Source organism: Schistocerca gregaria, chromosome 5, assembly GCF_023897955.1.
Source record: "Schistocerca gregaria isolate iqSchGreg1 chromosome 5, iqSchGreg1.2, whole genome shotgun sequence".
NCBI lineage: Eukaryota > Metazoa > Arthropoda > Insecta > Orthoptera > Acrididae > Schistocerca > Schistocerca gregaria.
Genome location: NC_064924.1, coordinates 81,213,190 through 81,235,715, shown reverse-complemented (window position 1 = coordinate 81,235,715; position 22,526 = coordinate 81,213,190). Strand labels below are relative to the sequence as shown.

The following is a 22,526-nucleotide window of genomic DNA, read 5'->3' as shown; positions in this document are numbered from 1 at the left end:
CGTTCTTGTGCAACACAGCTAGCTCTTTATTTGCACGAAGTAATGGCCGCTATCGACAGGGGATCTCAAGTTAATTCCGTGTTTCTAGATTTCCGGAAAGCTTTCGACACCGTTCCTCACAAGCGACTTCTAATCAAGCTGTGGGCCTAGGGGTATCGTCTCAGTTGTGCGACTGGATTCGCAGTTCGTAGTAATAGACGGCAACTCATAGGGTAAAACTGAAGTGATATCGGGTGTTCCCCAGGGAAGCGTCCTGAGACCTCTGCCGTTCCTGAGCTATATAAATGACCTGGGTGACAATCTGAGCAGTTCTCTTAGGTTGTTCGCAGATGATGCCGTAATTTACCGTCTAGTAAGGTCATCCGAAGACCAGTGTCAGTTGCAAAGCGATTTAGAAAAGATTGCTATATAGTATGGCAGGTGGCAGTTGACGCTAAATAACGAAAAGTGTGAGGTGATCCACATGAGTTCCAAAAGAAATCCGCTGGAATTCGATTACTCGATAAATAGTACAATTCTCAAGTCTGTCAATTCAACTAAGTACCTGGGTGTTAAAATTACGAACAACTTCAGTTGGAAAGACCACATAGATAATACTGTGGGGAAGGCGAGCCAAAGGTTGCGTTTCATTTGAAGGACAATTAGATGGTGCAACAAGTCCAGCTTACACTACACTCGTTCGTCCTCTGTTAGAATATTGCTGCACGGTGTGGGATCCTTACCAGGTGGGATTGACGGAGGACATCTAAAGGGTGTAAAAAAGGGCAGCTCGTTTTGTATTATCACGTAATAGAGGAGAGAGTGTGGCAGATATGATACGCGAGTTGGGATGTAAGTCATTAAAGCAAAGACGTTTTTCGTCGCGGCGAGATCTATTTACGAAATTTCAGTCATCAACTTTCTGTTCCGAATGCGAAAATATTTAGTTGAGCCCAACCTACATGGGTATGAATGATCATCGAAATAAAATAAGAGAAATCAGAGCTCGAACAGAAAGGTTTAGGTGTTCGTTTTTCCCTGGAGTGGAATGATTGTGGTCCGATGAACCCTGTGTCAAGCACTTAAATGTGAATTGCAGAGTAATCATGTAGATGTAGATGTAGACAGCTGAGATCAACACTCAAATGCACACTTATATATTGCATAACATGTAAGATACTGCTAACATGTCAACAAACATATTGCACTGTGATCTACAATTTGACTAATATCGATCTCCAACGTCAACAGTTTCTCACTAGAGTACCGAAGAAAAGACAGTCATAGTAACGAAGTACGGGGTAATCAAAAAGTCAGTATAAATTTGAAAACTTAAGAAATCACGGAATAATGTAGATAGAGAGGTACAAATTGACACACATGCTTGGAATGACATGGGGTTTTATTAGAACCGAAAAAAAACAAAGTTCACAAAATGTTTGACAGCTGGCGCTGGCCAGCAAAACGTCAGTGACTGCGCATGATAATCGTGTATAAAAGGAGCTGTAATGAGAGAGATAATCACATGCGCCAGCAGTCGCAGCATGATGACGTTAGCTGAATAGGCACTTTTAGTGAAGCTGTATTATCACAATGGGGAATGTGTTAGTTCAGCGTTATGATCCTATCGCCATAGGAAGGGGATTCGAACGGGTAAAGGTCCGTTAACAAATGCAGGTGTTGCGAGAATCATTTCGAAGTTCGAAGCCACGAGTTGTTTAGATGATAGACCCCGTAGTGGCCGTTCGAGCACAAGGCGTTATGCTGCTGAGATAGTTCAGGAAGAAATGGAGACTGTAGCGGATTCGTCTATGCACGGGGTAGTCAGCGCTCGTGCAGTCGCACGTCGCACCGGCATTCCATAACTACTGTTTGGTTGGTACTTAGGAGTACCCTCCGATGCAATCCGTGCAAAATCCATCGGCATCATGAACTGTTACCTGGCGATTTAGTGGAGTGGAGAGCATCTGCGGTGTGGACGTTGCAAAATATGGTTGAGTAAGGTGTTGTAGACCGACGAAGCATATTTCACGCTCCGAGGGTCTGTCAACGATCACAACTGCAGAATTTGGGCTACCAAAAATCCTAGAACTGTCGTGGAAACTCCATTGCACGACGAGAAACTCACGGTATCGGTTGGATTTACCACATTTACCGTTATCGGGCCTTTTTTCTTCGAGGAAATGCGTGATTCTGGTTTTGTAACTGCTACCATTACGGGTGAGAGGTACGCCGACATGTTACAGAATCGCATCATCCCCAGCCTGGCTGATAAACACCTGCTGGAACGTACGATGTTTATGCAGGATGGCGCTCCACCCCATATCGTTAGCCGTGAAAGATCTCTTGCGCGCGTCGTTTGGTGATGATCGTGTGCTCAGCCGCCACTTTCGTCATGCTTGGCCTACCAGGTCCCCAGACCTCAGTCCGTACGATTATTGGCTTTGGGGTTACCTGAAGTCGCAAGTGTATCGTGATCGACCGACATCTCTACGGATGCCGAAAGACCACATCCGTCGCCAATGCCTCACCATAACTCCGGACATGCTTTACAGTGCTGGTCACAACATTATTCGTCGACTACCGCTATTGTTGAGGAATGATGGTGGACATATTGAGCATTTCCTGTAAAGAACATCATCTTTGCTTTTTCTTACTTTGTTATGATAATTATTGCTATTCTGATCAGATAACAGCCATCTGTACGAAAAACTGTTTTATTTTTTTGGTTATGTCATTCCAAGCATGTGTGTCAATTTGTACCTCTGTGTCTACATTATTCCGGGTTTTATCCGGTTTTCAAATTTACGCGGACATTTTGATCACCCGGTATTTACCATGGCAACACAAATAGAACCACACACCACCACAAGGAAATCTCATGAAACGAAAACTACTCATATGTTAAAAATATAGCATAGTGGGCAACTTCACTGATACAATACTGAAAATGGATGATAAAGAACGCATCTATTGTGGAAATTAACAACCCCAGGCAACATTTTCGCCAATATCACACATATATTAAACTTTATTCTCCTTGTTCCACATATTACCTTAAGTAGTGATATAATGGGAAGTACTTGCACCCATGTTCCTCCCTCCTTCTTCATACCTCTAATTGTGTAATTGAAAGAGAACACTTTTTAGTGACAGTTTTGATTCCTTCCTCGTTTACGTGATAGGTCCTAAATCAATGACAAATGCATAAAAAAATTATTATATGACAAAGTTTATATGACAGCTGGCTACTACTGCTACAGCAATAATGGTACACCTATTGCCATGTAAGTGTGCTGATGGTTAAGGTACCGGACCTTGCTTCGTTACGCAAAAGGCTATGTTTCGACAGCGAGACATATTTGAAGTAATGGCAATGGGACCAAGGTTCTGGTGGTCATAAAGCAAACTGTAGCTAAGGGAAAGAAAAATGGCTCCCAGCTTAGTTAGACAAACTGGTACCAAGAGATTATAATCGTCATTACGAAAATTGACCTATGTATGGCTTTACTTGGCACTAGAGTCTGTTTTGCAAGTAGGAGGCGAAACAGTACCATAATCTATCAATTATTGGAACACTAATTTTTCTGTGAGCAATACAGACAAACTGTAAAGGTTCTGGCAATGTACTGGCTCTCATTAACTTCTACTTTCTATATCCAAGACAAGCAAGCTAAGGCTCGTTACTCAAAATCATTCAACAAGGGAGCAGCAAAACTAACACAGACATGAGGTGCTTTTGCCTAGTAACTCTGCGAAAACACTGATAAGTAATTGACCCTTAAACTGGTATTTTAACTGACACGATTACTATGTGTTTTGTTTCGTACAATATACTTCCTTGCATTAAAGAGAGATTAAGTGAAACATGAAGTGCCTGAATCTGTTACAGACTGAACAGTTTTAGGCAGTACATCTTTTAATATCAGAAAACCTGTTAAAATAACTGCTGCACTTCCTTAGTACTTTCACTATAATAAATTATAGTAACATTGTCTCTTAGTATGGGGACCCAGAAACTATATCAGTTGACTGAAATCGGAACTCAACACTTCTGAAAAGGCAGAATATCGAAACACTTTTTACACACAAATATATGAAAATAAACACTTTTATGTACATGTGATATGGGCCTTTAAACTTAATGTTGTACAACCACTTTTTATGATCACTATTTTTTCAGTAACTTTTAATACTGAATAGCGATTTCAGTATGGATGACTTTTAACTGAAGTAATTAGTTCTTGTATTTGCTTGTAGACTACTACAAAATTTTAACTGTTCACTTGTCAAATTTTACGTGGAATATTTCAAAAACAAAGATAACTGAAAACTTAAGAACATTACTACTCCCAAAAAGCTAGCGATAAAATAAATGTAAAATATTGCGCATACATAGGAAAAGAAATCCACTACTGTACAGCTACATTATTGATGACAAACAGCTGTAGACAGCGTCTGCTGTAAAATATGTAGGCGTAACTATTCATAGTGACCTTAAGTGGAATCACCGAACAAAACAAATAGTGGGGTAAGCAGATGCCAGACTCAGATTCATAGAATGGATCTTAAGGAAATGTAACTCATCCACGAAAGAAGTGGCTTATAAGGCGCTTATTCACCCGAATCATGACTATTGTTCATCTATCTGGGATCCCCATCAGATAGGACTGATAGGGGAGATAGAGAAGACCCAACGAAGAGCGGCGCGTTTGGTCACGGGATCGTTTAGCTGGTGAGAGAGCATTACGGAGATGCTAAACAAACTCCACTGGCAGACGTTACAAGAGAGGCGTTGTGCATCACGAAGAGATTTACTATTGAAATTTCTTGACAGCACTTTTCAGGAGGAGTCAGACAACATATTACTTCCCCCCGCATACATCTCGCGTATTGACCACGAGGAGAAAATTTGAGAAGTTGCAGCCAATGCAGAGGCTTACCGACAATCATACTTCCCACGCCCTATCCGCGACTGGAACAGGTCTGGAGGGATCAGATAGTGGTACCGAAAGTTCCCTCCATCACACACCATTAGGTGCCTTGCGGAGTGTGGTGTAGATGTAGAACATGCAGTATGGTGCAATATCCTAAGTCATACAGACATAAAAGGGGATTAAACGTACTTGTTGTAATTGCATTCATTACATCAAATAGATAGAAAACCTACTGAAATGCCTCGCGGGTTTAGCAGAGCAGTCTGACGCGCTGCAGTCATGGACTGTGCGACTGGTCCCGGCGGAGGTTCGAGTCCTCGCTCGGGCATGGGTGTGTGTGTTTGTCCTTAGGATAATTTAGATTCAGTAATGTGTAAGCTTGGTGACTGATGACCTTAGCAGTTAAGTCCCATAAGATTTCTCACACATTTGAGCATTTTGTCCCAACATGATTTGTGTTATTGCATCATGCAACGAACAGTATTGTGAGTCAGGACTAGATTAGATGGCAGTAGGATGTAATGAGTCCCTTTACATTTTTGAACCTACTCAAATTCACAATAGAGACACAGAGAGAGAGAGAGAGATTCTCAAAGTATGTGGAGACTGTTTGAAAACAGAATTTCTTCTAAACGGTCTTTACTGCAGACAAGCTCGGAATAAATATGTATCGTAGAATTTTAGTTGTATCGAAGAGAGAAATGAGAAATTATAATTTTACTTTAGTCAAACTGAAGCAATGTGACATGCTAATGTGACACAAATGGTATCATCGTGAAACAAATCTCAGTTCGACTCAAATGCAAAGCTGGTTAAATGACATTATGTTTGCTACTGTAATATGTTTTTTTGTACAGGTATTTAAAACAAAAATGTCCCGGAAGATATTCCACTCAGTGTAACATAGACACTCCAACCGATATCATCCGAACCCAGAGCAGATTACGTACGCTCGGTCGCCTGTCATAAGATGCATAAAATAATACTTTCCGGGACTTTTTAGTTCGCCCACTCTATTCGTTAATAGTTTATGTTAAGTCACCACTGACTCAGTACAGTGCCAATCCCAGCTGCGCAATAGCGAGAGCTCGGCGCCTGCGTGTCTGCAGGAGCTGCAGCAGTTCCTGGACGGCAGCCCGCAGGGCGTGGTGTACTTCAGCCTGGGCACCATGGTGCGGCCAGACTCGTTCGCGCCGGAGAAGCTCCAGGCGCTGCTGGACGTCTTCGCCGAGCTGCCGCAGAGGGTTCTCTGGAAGGTGGACCCAGCCAAGGTGCCGCGCCTGCCGCCCAACGTGATGGCCAGCAAGTGGATGCCGCAGAACGACGTCCTCAGTACGTCTCTGCTTGTCTCAACTCCGCGTCCATAGGCGGTGAAAACTGCTACGCTGCTATACACTTCACCTTTTGGCAAATCTTTGCAGCTTTAGTCCACTTCCCTGAAACTTTTGTTGTGGCTTTTACACCGAAGACTAGTTTAAACCAGTTCTCTGTGCTGCCCTAAACTGCGCAAGGCCCTTCACCTCTGCTTAACTGTCGCAACCTACATCCAATTGAATCTTGTTTCTGTTCTCAATCCTAGGACCCACTCTGCTGTATTCTCCAGACTTTTTTCTGGTATATCTCAGATAGCGAGAGGCCTAAGGAATAACACGTTCCTAATGAACAAGAGGAAGGTTTATGACAACACAAAAGGATATGAGCTAACCAAAAAACATTTGCTTGCAATACTCAGTACCGAACTCTCACAGACTTCTATCAGGCATTCGCCTGGAAAACTAAAACTTTACTTAAATATATTTAGTGTCTGTTCTTTTGGATAGAAAAGCACTGCGTCCTCAGGCCACGAGTGGCCTACCGGGACCATCCGACCGCCGTGTCATCCTCAAGGGAGGATGCCGATAGGAGGGGCGTGGGGTCAGCACACCGCTCTCCCGCTCGTTATGATGGTATTCTTGACCGAAGCCGCTACTATTCGGTCCTCGGTCCTCAGTTGGCATCAGACGACACATATATATGATTAAGGCGAAGATGGCCAATGATCTGTTCGGTTCGGATGCACAGCGGGCGCGAACTCTTAGGGGAATCAGAAAAAACGCCACGAGTAATAAGGATGACGGGAAATGGGCACTGTACTCGTAGTGTGTGGATAAGTTGTGAATTTGGGTTTGATGGGAGTCGTACTAGATTAGCTCGTGCAGCTGCACTGACCACGGTGTCCAAATGGCTTAGTTGTCAAAGCAACTGTCTAGTGAGCACGAGACCCGGTTTCGAATCCTGGTCTGGAACAAATTTTCATCTTTCCCTATTGATTTACATCAATGCCCACTAGCAACCAATGTTAGGATTAGCCTGCACATTAGTTGGCCCATAGCATAGGCGGAAATCTGCCGATGGGTGGAGCTGCGCCGCTCTGAACAGCCCGTGCTTGGATCTATCCTGCTGGAACTGTTTCCACGGCGGAGGGAAGTTATTTATTTATCCGTGTCAAAAGCGTTACATACAAAATAGACAGAAAGAGAAAAACAGACTAAATATATAAAATTAACACATAACGAGAAAATATAGATATAATTTGAGACAATTAGAACCATATAATAATAGTTGTAAATAAACACATTATAAATTCTAAATATAGTCAGATCAAAAATTAGCAAACTTCGACGGCATTGTCTCTGGCCCACAGTAGATCCTCCAACCGAGAGGACAGTTGCCACAGCTGTACAGGGGCTTGGTGGTTGGACGGGGCCCAAGAGAGTTCCATTTGGCCATATTATCCTTTGTTATACACACCCCACTTCTCAGTCTATTGAGGGACTTCCACGTTTTCCATTGCAGATTTTCTACAGGGGCTAGGGCTTCCGAAGCTAGGATCCACGATGCGACATCTGCATTTCAGGTTGTCCACAGGTTTTGTCGTGCCATTGACGGTGATGCTCTCTCGTAGACGGAAGTTTCTGGAAAGCTCTTCCTAGATTTCAGCCTGCTTAACGGAAATTGGTGTCCATGCAATGGGTGAGCAGCTTTCAGTTCCACTCTGCATCTCTCTGTGTTCGTGGTAACTTACCGTCTTATATCTGGCGAGATTGCCCCCACCAGACTGCAGAGGTTAGGCGTGGCCCTCAAGCATCCTGATGTCATTCTACATATCTCGTTGGCGGCAACATCCACATGGAGGGCAGGCGTATTCAGCGGCAGAAAAAAATGGTTCGAATGGCTCTGAGCACTATGGGACTCAACTTCTTAGGTCATTAGTCCCCTAGAACTTAGAACTAGTTAAACCTAACTAACCTAAGGACATCACACACATCCATGCCCGAGGCAGCATTCGAACCTGCGACCGTAGCGGTCTCGCTGTTCCAGACTGCAACGCCTAGAACCGCACGGCCACTTCGGCCGGCTCAGCTGCAGAGTAACGTAATGCAAATGCCGATGTTCTGAGTACTGTCAGTTGGCCACTTCATCCATTGCTTGTGAGCTTACTGATTATGTTATTGCGGGCGCATAGTTTTTGTTTAATGCTTACACAGTGCTGCTTGAGCGTCAGCGCACGGTCCAGTGCGACCCCCACGTTTTTAGATAACGACAGTGCTCCAGTTCCATGCCATCCCATAGAACTTTTAATTTTCTATTTTCGTGTTTTTTGTCGTAGATGAAAAGCGCATACTTGAGTTTTAGCCGGTTTCGGTTCCAGGTGATTATTGTAGCTGTGGCCCTGAGAGAGTCTGAAGTCGAAATATTTGAGTCGAGACAGCGCGAGATCGGCAATGGAATTAAGATTTTTGTGTTAAAAAGTTGTGGCTGATCGTTACTCTTAGATGTCAAACAAGGATGGTACTATGACGCTACTTTGGAGCAGAACGCGTTTTTGTATTCTCCATCTACTATTTGCACCCTCTAGTTCGACGTAGAGTCTACGGTTCTAAAGGAGAGTTTCTATAAATTCGATAACGTCAAAATCTCTCGTTACTTGTTTGAAAGATTTAACATTCGTTTGAATGTACAACAGGTTTTATTCCACAATCTAGATTTCGGCCTTACAGCATTTTCAAGTGTTAGAGGTTTAAAAATCGTCAAAATATTGTCGTTAATTGATTTAGTTCGTGCTAGCTCTTTATTCCCCTGAAGTAATGAGTGGCAATTAGCACTAAACAAAGAAAAGTGCGAGGTGATCCACATGGATACTAAAAGAAGTCCGATAAATTTTGGGTATAGGATAAATCGCACAACTTTAAGGGCTGCCAATTCGACTGAATACCTAGGAATTAGAATTACGAGAAACTTAAATTGGAAAGACCACATATATAATATTGTGAGGAAGGCGAAACAAAGGCCTAGAAGATGCGACAAACCTACTAAAGAGACAGCCTCTGCTGGAACATTGCTGCTCAGAATGGGATAGGTACCAGGTAGGATTGACGGATGACATCCAAAAAGTGCGAAGAAGGGCAGCTCGTTTCTTGTTATCGCGCAATAGGGGTGAGAGTGTCACTGATTGATACACGAGTTTGGGTTGCAGTCACTGAAACAAAGGCATGTTTCTTTGCGGCGAGATTTACGAAATTTCAATCACCAACTTTCTCTTCCGAATGCGTAAATATTTTGTTGACACCCACCTACGTAGGGAGAAATGATCATCATAATAAAATAGGAGAAATCAGAGCTCCAACTGAAAGATTTAGGTGTTCCTTTTTCCCACGCGCTATTCCAGAGTGGAATGGTAGAGAAGTAGTGAGAAAATGGTTTGATGAACCCTCTGCCAGGCACTTAAGTGTTGAAACGTCCCCTTTGAACAATTATACACGATTGTGCTTAAACTGACACAAATATTTTTAGCGCAACGCAATCTGACTTTCAAAAATCCCTACAAAAGAATAGCCCTGACTAACATTAACCTATACCTTTCACAAATCACTTACCTCACAAAAATCATTGTTACTCGAAATACTGCGATACAGCGACCGTCACTACTGCCAGCTAAATAAAAGATTCTAACTACTGAAGCCACTAACTACTGATAGGCATAGTCAGCGAATGAAAGATTTTGATAGAGAACAAACAATATATTTACCTTAATAGTGTTCAAAAGTTATAATATCTATATCAGTCCATGATATCCAATATTACAAATTTACTGTCTCTGTCTAGATCATCCGCTCTCAAAACTCCGCCATCTCACTCCCCACATCCACCACTGCTGGCGGCTCACCTCCAACTGCGCAACGCTACGCGCTGTTAACATCCAGCTGCCCGACACTACAATACCCAACAAAAAAAAGCAAACCAGCCACAGACCGCACACAGCACAGCCAGTGATTTTCATACAGAGCGCTACATGGCGTTACGAATATAAAAACCTAAACAGCCTACTTACATGAGGTCTACGAAATTTCAATCACCAACTTTCTCTTCCGAATGCGTAAATATTTTGTTGACACCCACCTACATAGGGAGGAATGATCATCGTAATAAAATAGGAGAAATCAGAGCTCGCACTGAAAGATTTAGGTGTTCCTTTTTCCCACGCGCTATTCCAGAGTGGAATGGTAGAGAAGTAGTATGAAAATGGTTCGATGAACCCTCTGCCAGGCACTTAAGTGTGAATTGCAGAGTAACCATGTAGATGTAGAGTACCGTATTGTGTTGCACAGTAAGGTAAATTGCGGACAGGTCTACAAACACTGCTCCTGTGACCAAACAGCGCTCAAAATCTTTCTCGCTATTCTGTATCAGATTGAGGATTTGCACTGTGCAATTACACCAAACTCAGATTATTGTGGGATCAGTTTTGGTTCGGTGACACGGCCGAGACGATGAAGCAATATTCTTCCGAAGATTTTATAAAAATGGCACAAACTAGATATAGGGCGAAAATTCTTGGCATCAGAACTGGCTTGCCGGGTTCCAATATGGCGATGATCGTTGACCTCTTCCAGGTTTTAGGAATATGGTGTCATGTTCGACAGTTGTTACAGAATTGCAACAGCCATTCCTTAGTCACTGGCCAAGAAAGGTTATTCTGCTCCACTGAGAAATCGTCAACTAGCTCCTCTGAGAGCAGGACCTCTCGTTGCGATGAGACTCTCCGGCGGCCCAAGTCCTGGGAGGCGACGCCTTGGAGGTAAGCACGTTCGCGAAGCTTCCCGTCCCTAAGGTCCCAGTCAATTCATTGATGTCTCAGGGTGTGTCCTGTCAACAAATCCCTTCTTACAGTCAATATGTGACATAAATTGACTTTTTGCCCATTTAATTCGGTATATCCATTTAACCTTCATCATTCTTCTGTAGCCCCACATTTCAAAATCTTCTGTTCTCTCTTGACTGAACTGCTTATTGTTCGCGCTTCACTGCCATACAACGCTACACTCCAGAGAAATATATTTCCTGATATCGCCATCATGAGAACAAATACATTTAGCCATACAGTAGAACTGCATGCTCTTGGGAAGTTTCCCATTGGTTTCCGCCATTCGCAGTACCGGCATAGCGAAAGCTTCTCGGCCAATCTTACAAGGCCAGATCAAGACAATCAGCAAGACCGTTGTCTCTACAGTTGCTGAAGGGGCTGCTTCCCCTGTTCAGGAAACATGTGAATGTCTGCCTCTCCACAGATATGTCGTTGTTGTACACGTGGGATTCTGTGGCTGTTCTGTGGGATTCTTGTCAGGCGTTGTGGGTGGCCAAATCATCCGCTCGAACTTTCCAGAATGTTCCTCAAACCAATCGCAAACAGTAGTGGCCCGGTAACATCGCGCACTGTCATCCATAAAAATTCCACAGTTGTTTGGGTACACGAATCCATGAATGTATGCATATTGTCTCCAGTTAACCACACACAACCGTTTCCAATCAGTGAGGTTCAGTTGGGCCACAGGACTCAGTACATGCCATGCAAACACTGCTCACATGATTATGGAGCCACCACCAGCTCCCTCAGTGCCTTGTCGACACCTTGGCTCCGTCGGGCTTTCGCCATACTCGAACCCAACCTTCAAAAATGTTCAAATGGCTCTGAGCACTAAGGGTCTTAACTTCTGAGGTCATCAGTCCCCTTGAGCTTAGAACTACTTAAACCTAACTAACCTAAGGACATCACACCCATCCATGCCCGAGGCAGGATTCGAAGCTTCGACTGCAGCGGCCGCGCGGATTTAGACTGTAGGGCCTAGAACCGCTCGGCCGCCATGGCCGGCGAACCCAACCTTCAGTTCTTATCATCTGAAGTCGGGATTCATTTCACTAGGCCACGGTTTTCCATTTGTATAGTATCCAACCGATATGGTCAGGAACACAGGAGAGGCTCTGCAGGCCACGTTGTGCTGTTAGCAAAGGCACTCACGTCGGTCGTCAGCTGCCATAGCTCACTAACGCCATATTTCGGCGCACATTCCTGACGGATGCGTTAGTTGTACGTTCCACATTGATATTTGCAGTAATTACAGGCAGTGTTGCTTGTCTGTTAGCACTGACAATTCTACACAAACGTCGCTGCTGCCGGCCATTGTGTTGTCCGTGGTGAGAGGAAATGCCTGAAATTTGGTGTTCTTGGCACACTCTTGAAACTGTGGATCTCGGAATATTGAATTTCCTACCGATTTCCAAAGTGGAATGTCCCAGGCATCTAGCTCGACCTACCACTCCACGTTCAACGTCTGTTCATTTCCATAGTACGACCATAATCAAGTCAGAAATGTTTTCACACGAATCATATGAGTACAAATGACAGCTCCGCAAATGATCTACTCTTCTACACCTTGTGTGCTCGATGCTTCTGCCGTCTGTATACGTGCGCATCGCTATCCCATGACTTTCGTCATGTCAGTGTACTTACGTATGGTTGATGTGCGCAAGTCACCTCAACTTGGCACTCCCCATGGTTCGTGGGGTCTTTCAAAATAGTCAATGACAAATATCTTGTAAAGTTATCTATGTCCACGAACGTATCGCTCAATGAGCATCCCATTTTGATGGTCTGGTACCAATATTTTTCAGCGGTTACTGTAGACGGTAAACGGGAAACTTCCCGATATTGTGTGCGAATTTAGAGGTTGATCAGAGTTTCGGCACTACTGGAACCTATTTTTTTTGTCTTTAATCTGCGAAGCGAAGGTAGTTTTTCTCTGTTACAGGTAAATCTGCAACGTGAATAACTTACCTGGTAAAAAAGGAAGAAGTTTAGCGTTAAACGTGACGTCAACGATGATGTCATTATAGACGGAACACTAGCTCGGGCTCAGGATACATGCGAAGAAGGGAACTCTGCCGAGGAGCTCGCCTTAAGCGATTTACAGAAATCGCAGAAAATATGAATCTGGATAGCCAGAAGCGAATTTGAACCCCTACCCGCACGACTATAACTCCTGAGTCTCACATATGTGCCACGTCTTTCTGTCGACGTGTATGGTGGTCTACAGGTTTGTTGCTTGATGAGAATGAAAAGTCTAAGAGTAAATCGTTACTGTGATAGTGCTAGCTTAGCTCATTGTGCGGAAAACTCGTTTGTTACCAGAGAGAGATATCAACAATACAAGGACTGAAATTTCTTTTTAGAGCAAAAGCTTTTTAAACTTAAACTACATAGGTAGGTAGATTGTTATTGAATCAACTGGGGTACTCCTAAGCTGGCCCATGCTAGAAACGTCCCCATCAACTCTCCCTTCCAAACTCATCTTGCATACTTGTTTAGTCTACGTCCATTCGTTCATGCTCTCTACATGTTGGAACCATATCAACATACCTTTCTCAGTTCTCGACGCTACAGACTCTTTTACATCACGACACAAAAATTACATTTAAAAAATTACCTTCAAACTTTAAGTCGTAGTTCATTTTCACGTACGTTGAAAGAACTTGATATCACATGCAACAACTATATTATTGATCGTGATGGACAGCAACCAGCCACAAATTTACTTTCAGTTCCTTTATTCAAAGGGTACCGTTCCCGGTTTCGAATCGTTGTGATTCATCCTCAGACGGTTTACATGCTTTCCTTACAATATGTGGTGCGTTTCTTACAGATTAATTGTTCTAAAATATAAATAATACATAATTATAAGCACGACACACGCAGATGGATGCTTTACAGATTTTCATTGGATGTGACTTAAGTGAAATATCGGTTTGGAATGTTTGTTTTCATAACATTCGTCCAACAGATGTGAATACATTCCCACTGCATTCTTATTGTTGCACACGTAATTTTTTCTCACTGAACACTTTAGATTTGTCACTGAAACGATTTCTACTGCGCGCCACTTCTTTTGATACATACAAAGACCTTACAAACATATGAGTATCAAAGGTGCTATTATACACTCCTGGAAATTGAAATAAGAACACCGTGAATTCATTGTCCCAGGAAGGGGAAACTTTATTGACACATTCCAGGGGTAAGATACATCACATGATCACACTGACAGAACCACAGGCACATAGACACAGGCAACAGAGCATGCACAATGTCGGCACTAGTACAGTGTATATCCACCTTTCGCAGCAATGCTGGCTGCTATTCTCCCATGGAGACGATCGTAGAGATGCTGGATGTAGTCCTGTGCAACGGCTTGCCATGCCATTTCCACCTGGCGCCTCAGTTGGACCAGCGTTCGTGCTGGACGTGCAGACCACGTGAGACGACGCTTCATCCAGTCCCAAACATGCTCAATGGGGGACAGATCCGGAGATCTTGCTGGCCAGGGTAGTTGCCTTACACCTTCTAGAGCACGTTGGGTGGCACGGCATACATGCGGACGTGCATTGTCCTGTTGGAACAGCAAGTTCCTTTGCCGGGCTAGGAATGGTAGAACGATGGGTTCGATGACGGTTTGGATGTACCGTGCACTATTCAGTGTCCCCTCGACGATCACCAGAGGTGTACGGCCAGTGTAGGAGATCGTTTCCCACAGCAGGATGCCGAGTGTTGGCCCTGTGTGCCTCGGTCGTATGCAGTCCTGATTGTGGCGCTCACCTGCACGGCGCCAAACACGCATACGACCATCATTGGCACCAAGGCAAAAGCGACTCTCATCGCTGAAGACGACACGTCTCCATTCGTCGATCCATTCACGCCTGTCGCGACACCACTGGAGGCGGGCTGCACGATGTTGGGGCGTGAGTGGAAGACGGCCTAACGGTGTGCGGGACCGTAGCCCAGCTTCATGGAGACGGTTGCGAATGGTCCTCGCCGATATACCCCAGGAGCAACAATGTCCCTAATTTGCTGGGAAGTGGCGGTGCCGTCCCCTACGGCACTGCGTAGGATCCTACGGTCTTGGCGTGCATCCGTGCGTCGCTGCGGTCCGGTCCCAGGTCGACGGGCACGTGCACCTTCCGCCGACCACTGGCGACAACGTCGATGTACTGTGGAGACCTCACGCCCCACGTGTTGAGCAATTTGGCGGTACGTCCACCCGGCCTCCCGCATGCCCACTATATGCCCTCGCTCAAAGTCCGTCAACTGCACACACGGTTCACGTCCACGCTGTCGCGGCATGCTACCAGTGTTAAAGACTGCGATGGAGCTCCGTATGCCACGGCAAACTGGCTGACACTGACGGCGGCGGTGCACAAATGCTGCGCAGCTAGCGCCATTCGACGGCCAACACCGCGGTTCCTGGTGTGTCCGCTGTGCCGTGCGTGTGATCATCGCTTGTACAGCCCTCTCGCAGTGTCCGGAGCAAGTATGGTATGTCTGACATACCGGTGTCAATGTGTTCTTTTTTCCATTTCCAGGAGTGTATATCGTAACATTTGATGATGTCCAATGTTTGGAAAAATACCATATATTCACTTATGCAACATAAACTCCTTTTACTCTAGTACCGATAGACATTGATTTATTGATTTTTTTAGCGGATTCTGTCTCATTAATTATAAATTTGTTCCATTTTTTAAGAACTGTATAGGTAAAGCAGTACATTATTTAATTACATTTAGCGTCGTGATAATTGTAGTGACATAAATTTGCTACTTGATCTGCAGATAGGCGTAGGAATATTATTTGCTTTGGAGGTTGGAAAATATTTTTTGGAAATTTTTGAGGAAAGATGTGTTAGTTAACTTTGTTTGTTCATTAAGGATATAGTCTGGGGTGCTGTTTTTGTGTGTGTGTATTTCTATTTCTTCTAATATATTGTTACTGGCTCCTTTTTCTGCTAGATGTAAAATGTTCTCAAAGTTCCTCACCGAATGATTTTCTTCAGCAATATGAGCTGCAAATGCAGATTTGTTCAAGTTTCCAACACCATCAACATTTGTCTTCAAATAACAGCTACGCTCTCCAACCGTGTCATCATATGACAAAATTGCACCTATATTATTTATTGTTAAAATCAAATCCTAAGCTACCCAGTAATATTGAATCATGACAATACTGTGCAACACGATTGTGAAGAACGGCCTTGCGTCTACATATTCATCTGCATCTACATAGATACTCCGCAAGCACCGTAAAGTGCGTGGCGGATGGTAGCCTGAACCATTACTTGTCATGTCCCCTCCTGTTCCACTTGCTAAGAGAGCGAGGAAGAAACGACTGTCTGTACGCCTCTGTATGAGCTCTAATTTCTCGTACCTTATCTTCGTGGTCCTTACGCGCGATGCGAGTTGGCGTTAGCAGAATCATTCGGCACTCAGCTTCAAATACCGGTTCTCTAAATTATCCTAATATTGTTTCCCGAAAAGAACGTTGCCTTCCCTCCAGGGATTCCGATTTGAGTTCTCTAAGCATCTTCGCAACACTTACGTTCTGTTGGAACCTACCGGTAACAAATTTAGCAGCCCGCCTCTGAATTGCTTCAATGTCTTCCTTCAATCAGCCCTGGTAAGGATCACTAACACTCGAGCAGTACCCAGGAATAGGTCGCACCAGCGTCCTATATGCGGTCTCCTTTACAGGTAAACCACACTTCCCTAAAATTCTCCCAATAAACCCGAGTCAACCATTTGCCTTCGCTATCACAATTTTCGCCTGCTAGTTCCACCTCATACAGCTTTGCAACGTTACGCCGAGATATTTAAACGACTTGACTGTGTGAATCTGGGGACTAGTAATATCATATCCGAACATTACAGGTTTGTTCTTCCTACTCAACGGCATTAACTTACGTTTTTCCACATTTAGGGCTAGCTGCCATTCACCACACCAAATGGAAATCTTGGTTATCTTATATCTGCGTACAGTCACTCAAGAGTGACACCGTACCGTAAACCACAGCATCATCAGCAAACATCCGCAGACTGTTGCCCACCCTGTCCGCCAAATCATTTACGTAAACAGAAAATAATAGCGACCTTAACACACTTCACTGGGGCACTCCAGACGATACACTTGTCTCTGATGAACACTCGCCGTTGAGGACAACAAACTGGATTCTATTATTATTCACATATCTGTGAACTTATTCCATATGCTCGTACTTTCGTTAACAGCCTCCAATGGGGCACCGCGCTTTCCGGAAATCTAGAAATATTTAAACTTCCTGTTTCGTTTCATCCATAGCTCTCAGTATATCATACGAGAAAAGGTCAAGCTGAGTTTCCTACGAGCGATGCTTTTTATACTATATTGATTCGTGGACATAAGCTGCTTAGCCTCAAGAAAATTTATAATTCCAGCTAAGAAAGTGTTCGAGGAATCTGCACCAAACAAAAGTTAGGTATTTTGGTCTATAATTTTGCGGGTCCCTTCTTTATCTTTCTTATATAGTGATGTCACCTGCGCTGTTTTTCACTTCGTGCTAAGCGAGAGATTCACGATAAATGCAGGCTAGGTAAGGGGCTAATGCCGTAGAGTACTCATTGTAAAATCGAACTGGTGATTTATTTGTTTTCAGATCTTTAAGTTGCTTCTCTACGCCAGTTATACTTATTTCTATGTCGTTCATACAATAGTGTATCCGATGGTCCAATGACGATATGTTGGTAAGATTCTCATGCTTGAACATTTATTGAACGTGAAATTTAAAAATTCCTCCTTGGAAAGTTCGGGTAAGTCAAACTGAGTGTTGGTGGTTTTAAATTTATGCACGGTTCCAGGATCTTATGCGTAATACGAATTCTCAATTTACTGATGATTAGGTTTATGGTTGAAAATTATTCTTCAGATGAACGTGCAGTTTGGAATGAGGAAAGAACAGCAAACACTAGTTTTTCCAGCTGATTGCAATTATGTGCCAGGAATAGTACTACAAAGATTAAAAATGAACACTTCTTCTTTCTCCAGGTCTTTGAAAGCAGACCATTTGTAAACTAAATTCACATTTGAGCTTCGCTACTACTTCTATATTAGCACAGACGTCCAAATTTGGATCTTCACAATTACTTGCCATTTTTTTAAATCCAGTAACTGCATTTCAAAGTTCCAGTGTCAATTTCACATAAATAAAAACTTAATATTGGAACAGTACTATCTATCGGTTTTTAACCAAAGACTAACGTCGCTTTGCTGATTTTGAATTTTTGAAAGTTGATAAGGAAAGTTTCACTCATAGTTAAAAGTGTTGCTTCAATTTCCAAATCTCAGTATCAGAATTATTTTCTAGGAGACCTTCTGAAATAATTAGAAAGTGAATCAAAGTTTCTCTTTCTAAACCATAAACAAAAAGGTATAATTTATTTTCAAATGAAATAATTTCTAACATCAACAAAATTACAAAGATGTTAAGGCTTTCGTGGCCACCTGTTAACGAACTGTCAGTTGGCTTTTGTCACGGGTTCTTCGGCAGACGTTTGTCTCATAAGATTTTTCTGACGTTTCGCCAGCACTGATGGCTGCCATCGTCAAAGTTCCACCCTCCATTGCTGGTGGTGGACTGAAGTCGAGTTCGCGGCCGCAGACTGTAGGTACCTGGCACGCCAAAGTGCAAGGGCTATTCCGCAGTCATTACCACTACGGTTCTCCCCTTGCCACATTCGCTATAGCACAGGAATCCAGGATCCGTTCACCCTGAGGCTTTCTCCCTTCTTGTTGAAGCTACTATCATGCTTGTGTATCTGCATTGCTTCCCTGTTTAATTCTGTGAGCACCACTCGTTACATAAAAAGCGTCATAAAATCATGAACTGGGCTACGTGACACATCGGAAAAAGACATGTCGGGTGCAGCCTTTCTGCCGTACATTCCCAGGGTGACCGACAGAATCGGATATGTATTGTGGAAACACAGCGTAAAGGCTATTTATAAACAAATTCGAAGAGTGTCTCAGATTGGAACGAGAGAAGACCCCAGTTGCGATGTCGGGAATATCCTGCACACCATGTATATGTGGAAAAATTAGTGTTGGTGTGACTGGACGATCCGTCATCGCCTAAGGTAAGCGGCATTACAGGTGATGGCCAAATAGGCCGTGGCTGAGCACGCGCTGTGTGAGGCTGGCCACATAATAAAATTCGCCGACAAGGAATTTTCTCCTGTAGAAAAGAGCAGGCACACCTGCTTTCCAGGGAAGCTATGCAAAAACACAAACACGACAATAGCTTAAACAAGAAGGAATAAATCTTCAGGGTGAATAGATCCTGAATTCCCGTGCTGCAACGAACGAACGTTGATAGTAGGAGGGGGAGAACCACAACAGCAATGACCACGGCAAAGCCCTTGCACGTTGGCATAACCTGCGGCCGCGAGCTCGATGCTAGCCCACCACCAGCAATGGAGGTGAAGTTTTACCAACGCCAGCCACTCTTCGCCAGCAATGGTGGGTGTAGTTTAACGGTGTCGGCGACACTTGCTGGCGATATGTAAGAAAAATCGTCAAACAAACGGCGGCCGAAGAGCCCGAGACAGAAGCCAACAGACAATTTGTTAACATCAAAATTTTGTTTACTTTATCCTGCGGGTTACTATTAAGCTGTATTAGATTAGACGTAACGTCTACAACGAAGTAAATGGACACGCTCAGGCGGAAAATCTACTTGTGCACATGGCCACCAAGTTTCAGCCTCACGCCCTCAAGTGGTACTTTGTGGAAGAGCCACTCTTCGTGGGCCAGAGAGCCACACGTGGGCAGCCAGCCGCAGTTTGGCGACCACTGCCCGAGTAAAATCGAAAGAATGAAGATGATATGTTCAACACACTCTTTTCACTGTTGAAAATTCAGTTCCATTCAATTCCTGTGTCTTTTTCGCGTTAACTGGTACATTATCAGATCTGTAGTAACATTAATATTCATAATTATGTAGTATTCTTTCAGAACATCTATTCCTCTCTCCCTTCTACCTAACTCCCGCCTACCTCTCTCTCTCTCTCTCTCTCCCTCCCTCCCCTCCTTCCCTCCCTCTGTATACGCAGCTAACAAAGACAGTTGTGTACCACGTTTTTCGATATGATAATGATTCGTAACTACATGCAGTAGGTGGGAGTCTACACTCTGCATATAAGGAAACATTAAGCAGCGGTTTTTGTATTCAGAAAAGCCCTTTGAGTATTGTTTGCCTGCTAGAAGGTCGTGTGACGCCTCGTGTATGAAGGAGATGCGTCGAGCAGCACGTGTCCGAATTTCCCAGTGGCACCACCTGGTCCTATCGAGATTACGAGCTATCGTTCCGCGATATTGCCGCTCTCGCTGATAGGGATCCAACGACTTCATTCAGATTATCAGACAATAAAACGAATAGAGACATAAAATATTACGAAATAACCAGAGATCACACAAGACCACCAACGCAAAGACATACATTACTAGATTGGTTTTAACCTATACAGTACTATTGGTGTCACCGAATAATTGCAGCGTGGAGGCCAATACAAAGGACATGTAAACGGCTGTTTCTTTACTGATAAAACAGTCGTCAAAATGGGGATAAACAGATATAACTACGTTACGTTTCGAGCTTGTCACCGGCCGCTGTGACAGAGCGGTTCTAGGCGCTTCAGTCCCGAACCGCGTTGCTACTACGGTCGCAGGTTCGAATCCTTTCTCGGGCATGGATGTGTGTGATGTCCTTAGGTTAGTTAGGTTTAAGTAGTTCTAAGTCTAGGGGCTGATGGCCTCGGATGTTAAGTTCCATACTGCTGAGAGCCATTTGAACCATTTTTCGAGTTTCGTAACATCTAGAAAAATGCGTCGTGTTTGGCTGTAATTTTTCGTACAGCAGACGGATGATACAAGAGAAGGAGCATGTCTCAATGTAAGCATAACTAGAAACATGTTCCATATATTTATTTTTGTATTGTATGTAACCATAAATAATTATAATACAGAATGAGATTTTCACTCTGCAGCGGAGTGTGCGCTAATACGAAACATTAAAACTATGTGCCAGACTGAGACTCGAACTCGGGACCTTTGCCTTTCAGGAGTGATACTTCTGTAAGGTTCGCAGGAGAGCTTCTGTTAAGTTTGGAAGGTAGGAAACGAGGTACTGGCAGAAGTAACACAATTATAATACAGTCTGTATTATCCGAAATACCGGCTATGTTGAAATAATTTATACATTTTTAATGGGTTTCAAGAAACGTAGCTCAGTGATTCTCTTAACCAGTTATAATCAACTTCGGCTATTCTTCGAATAGTATACTCGTTATTAAAGTCTCCTATAAGCAGAGGATGCTGTTTGTCGTTGATAACAAGTGTGTTAATTCAATTGAGTGTTCTTATGAAAACTATTGTTTGATTTAAAAGTGTGACCGTGTTACTTGAGTTAAACACGTACATTGTTTTAAGGAAGTTAACTGTTACGCAGATATTTACTCAATTATAGCACTTATTTAGATCACCTCGTAAAGCTCACATCGTAATTTTGTTTCAGAAAATAGTAGTAGTATCACAAACAAACTTCCTGATGACGCTCTCTTACTTTAAAAAAAAAAAAAGTGAGGTTTCAGTAAAAGATGCTCCATTGGCAGTCTGCTAATGTATGTCTGTGCACCAACGATACCACTCGCAAACACAACCGAAACTGATGGCAACCATACATTTGTCAAATAAACTATTACATAATAGAAAAGGAAGTCAATTTGAAAATTCTATCTGATGACAAGTCAGATTTAGTACCACCAACCGTTATTACTCCAAGAACACAAATAGATTGTAATTAAAATAAAGACACAGTGACGGAACCACGATAACGTATGGATGTCAAGCCAAACTGAACTATGAAACAAATTGTATAGTAATATTTTCTAGTTAGTATTTACGTGTCATATTACAAGTATCGTACCCGATTCACTTACAAATAACCTGACGAGGACTACTTGTCGGCAGGAATGTTGCAATGATTAAAATAATCTGACTTAGCAGCGTTTTTGGAATCCAAGCGACAAAATGTTAAATCGATGATAAGGAGGACCATACTCAACGCCAAGTAGGAACGTAACGGCCCCACGAGACTTGCGTACTGTGCCGTGGAACTTGAGCTATTCAAAGTGAACTCGAAAGAAACCTGCACAGTCACATCTATTAAAACATTAACATTACAACTATGAAACTTCCTGGCAGATTAAAACTGTGTGCCCGACCGAGGCTCGAACTCGGGTCCTTTGCCTTTCGCGGGCAAGTGCTTTACCATCTGAGCTACCGAAGCACGACTCACGCCCGGTACTCACAGCTTTACTTCTGCCAGTATCCGTCTCCTACCTTGCAAACTTTACAACTATGTTGTATGTTACCAAATT

General features: G+C 43.4%; 1 protein-coding gene across 1 annotated transcript in view; it reads left to right on the top strand.

The window, feature by feature from the left end:
• Positions 1–22,526, top strand: part of LOC126272831 (UDP-glycosyltransferase UGT5-like) — a 103,497-nt gene that overhangs the window by 57,863 nt on the left and 23,108 nt on the right. Inside the window, exon 5 of the mRNA XM_049976031.1 lies at positions 6,026–6,248. Within this exon, the coding sequence (XP_049831988.1) occupies positions 6,026–6,248 (223 nt within the window). The remainder of the gene's footprint in view (positions 1–6,025; positions 6,249–22,526) is intronic.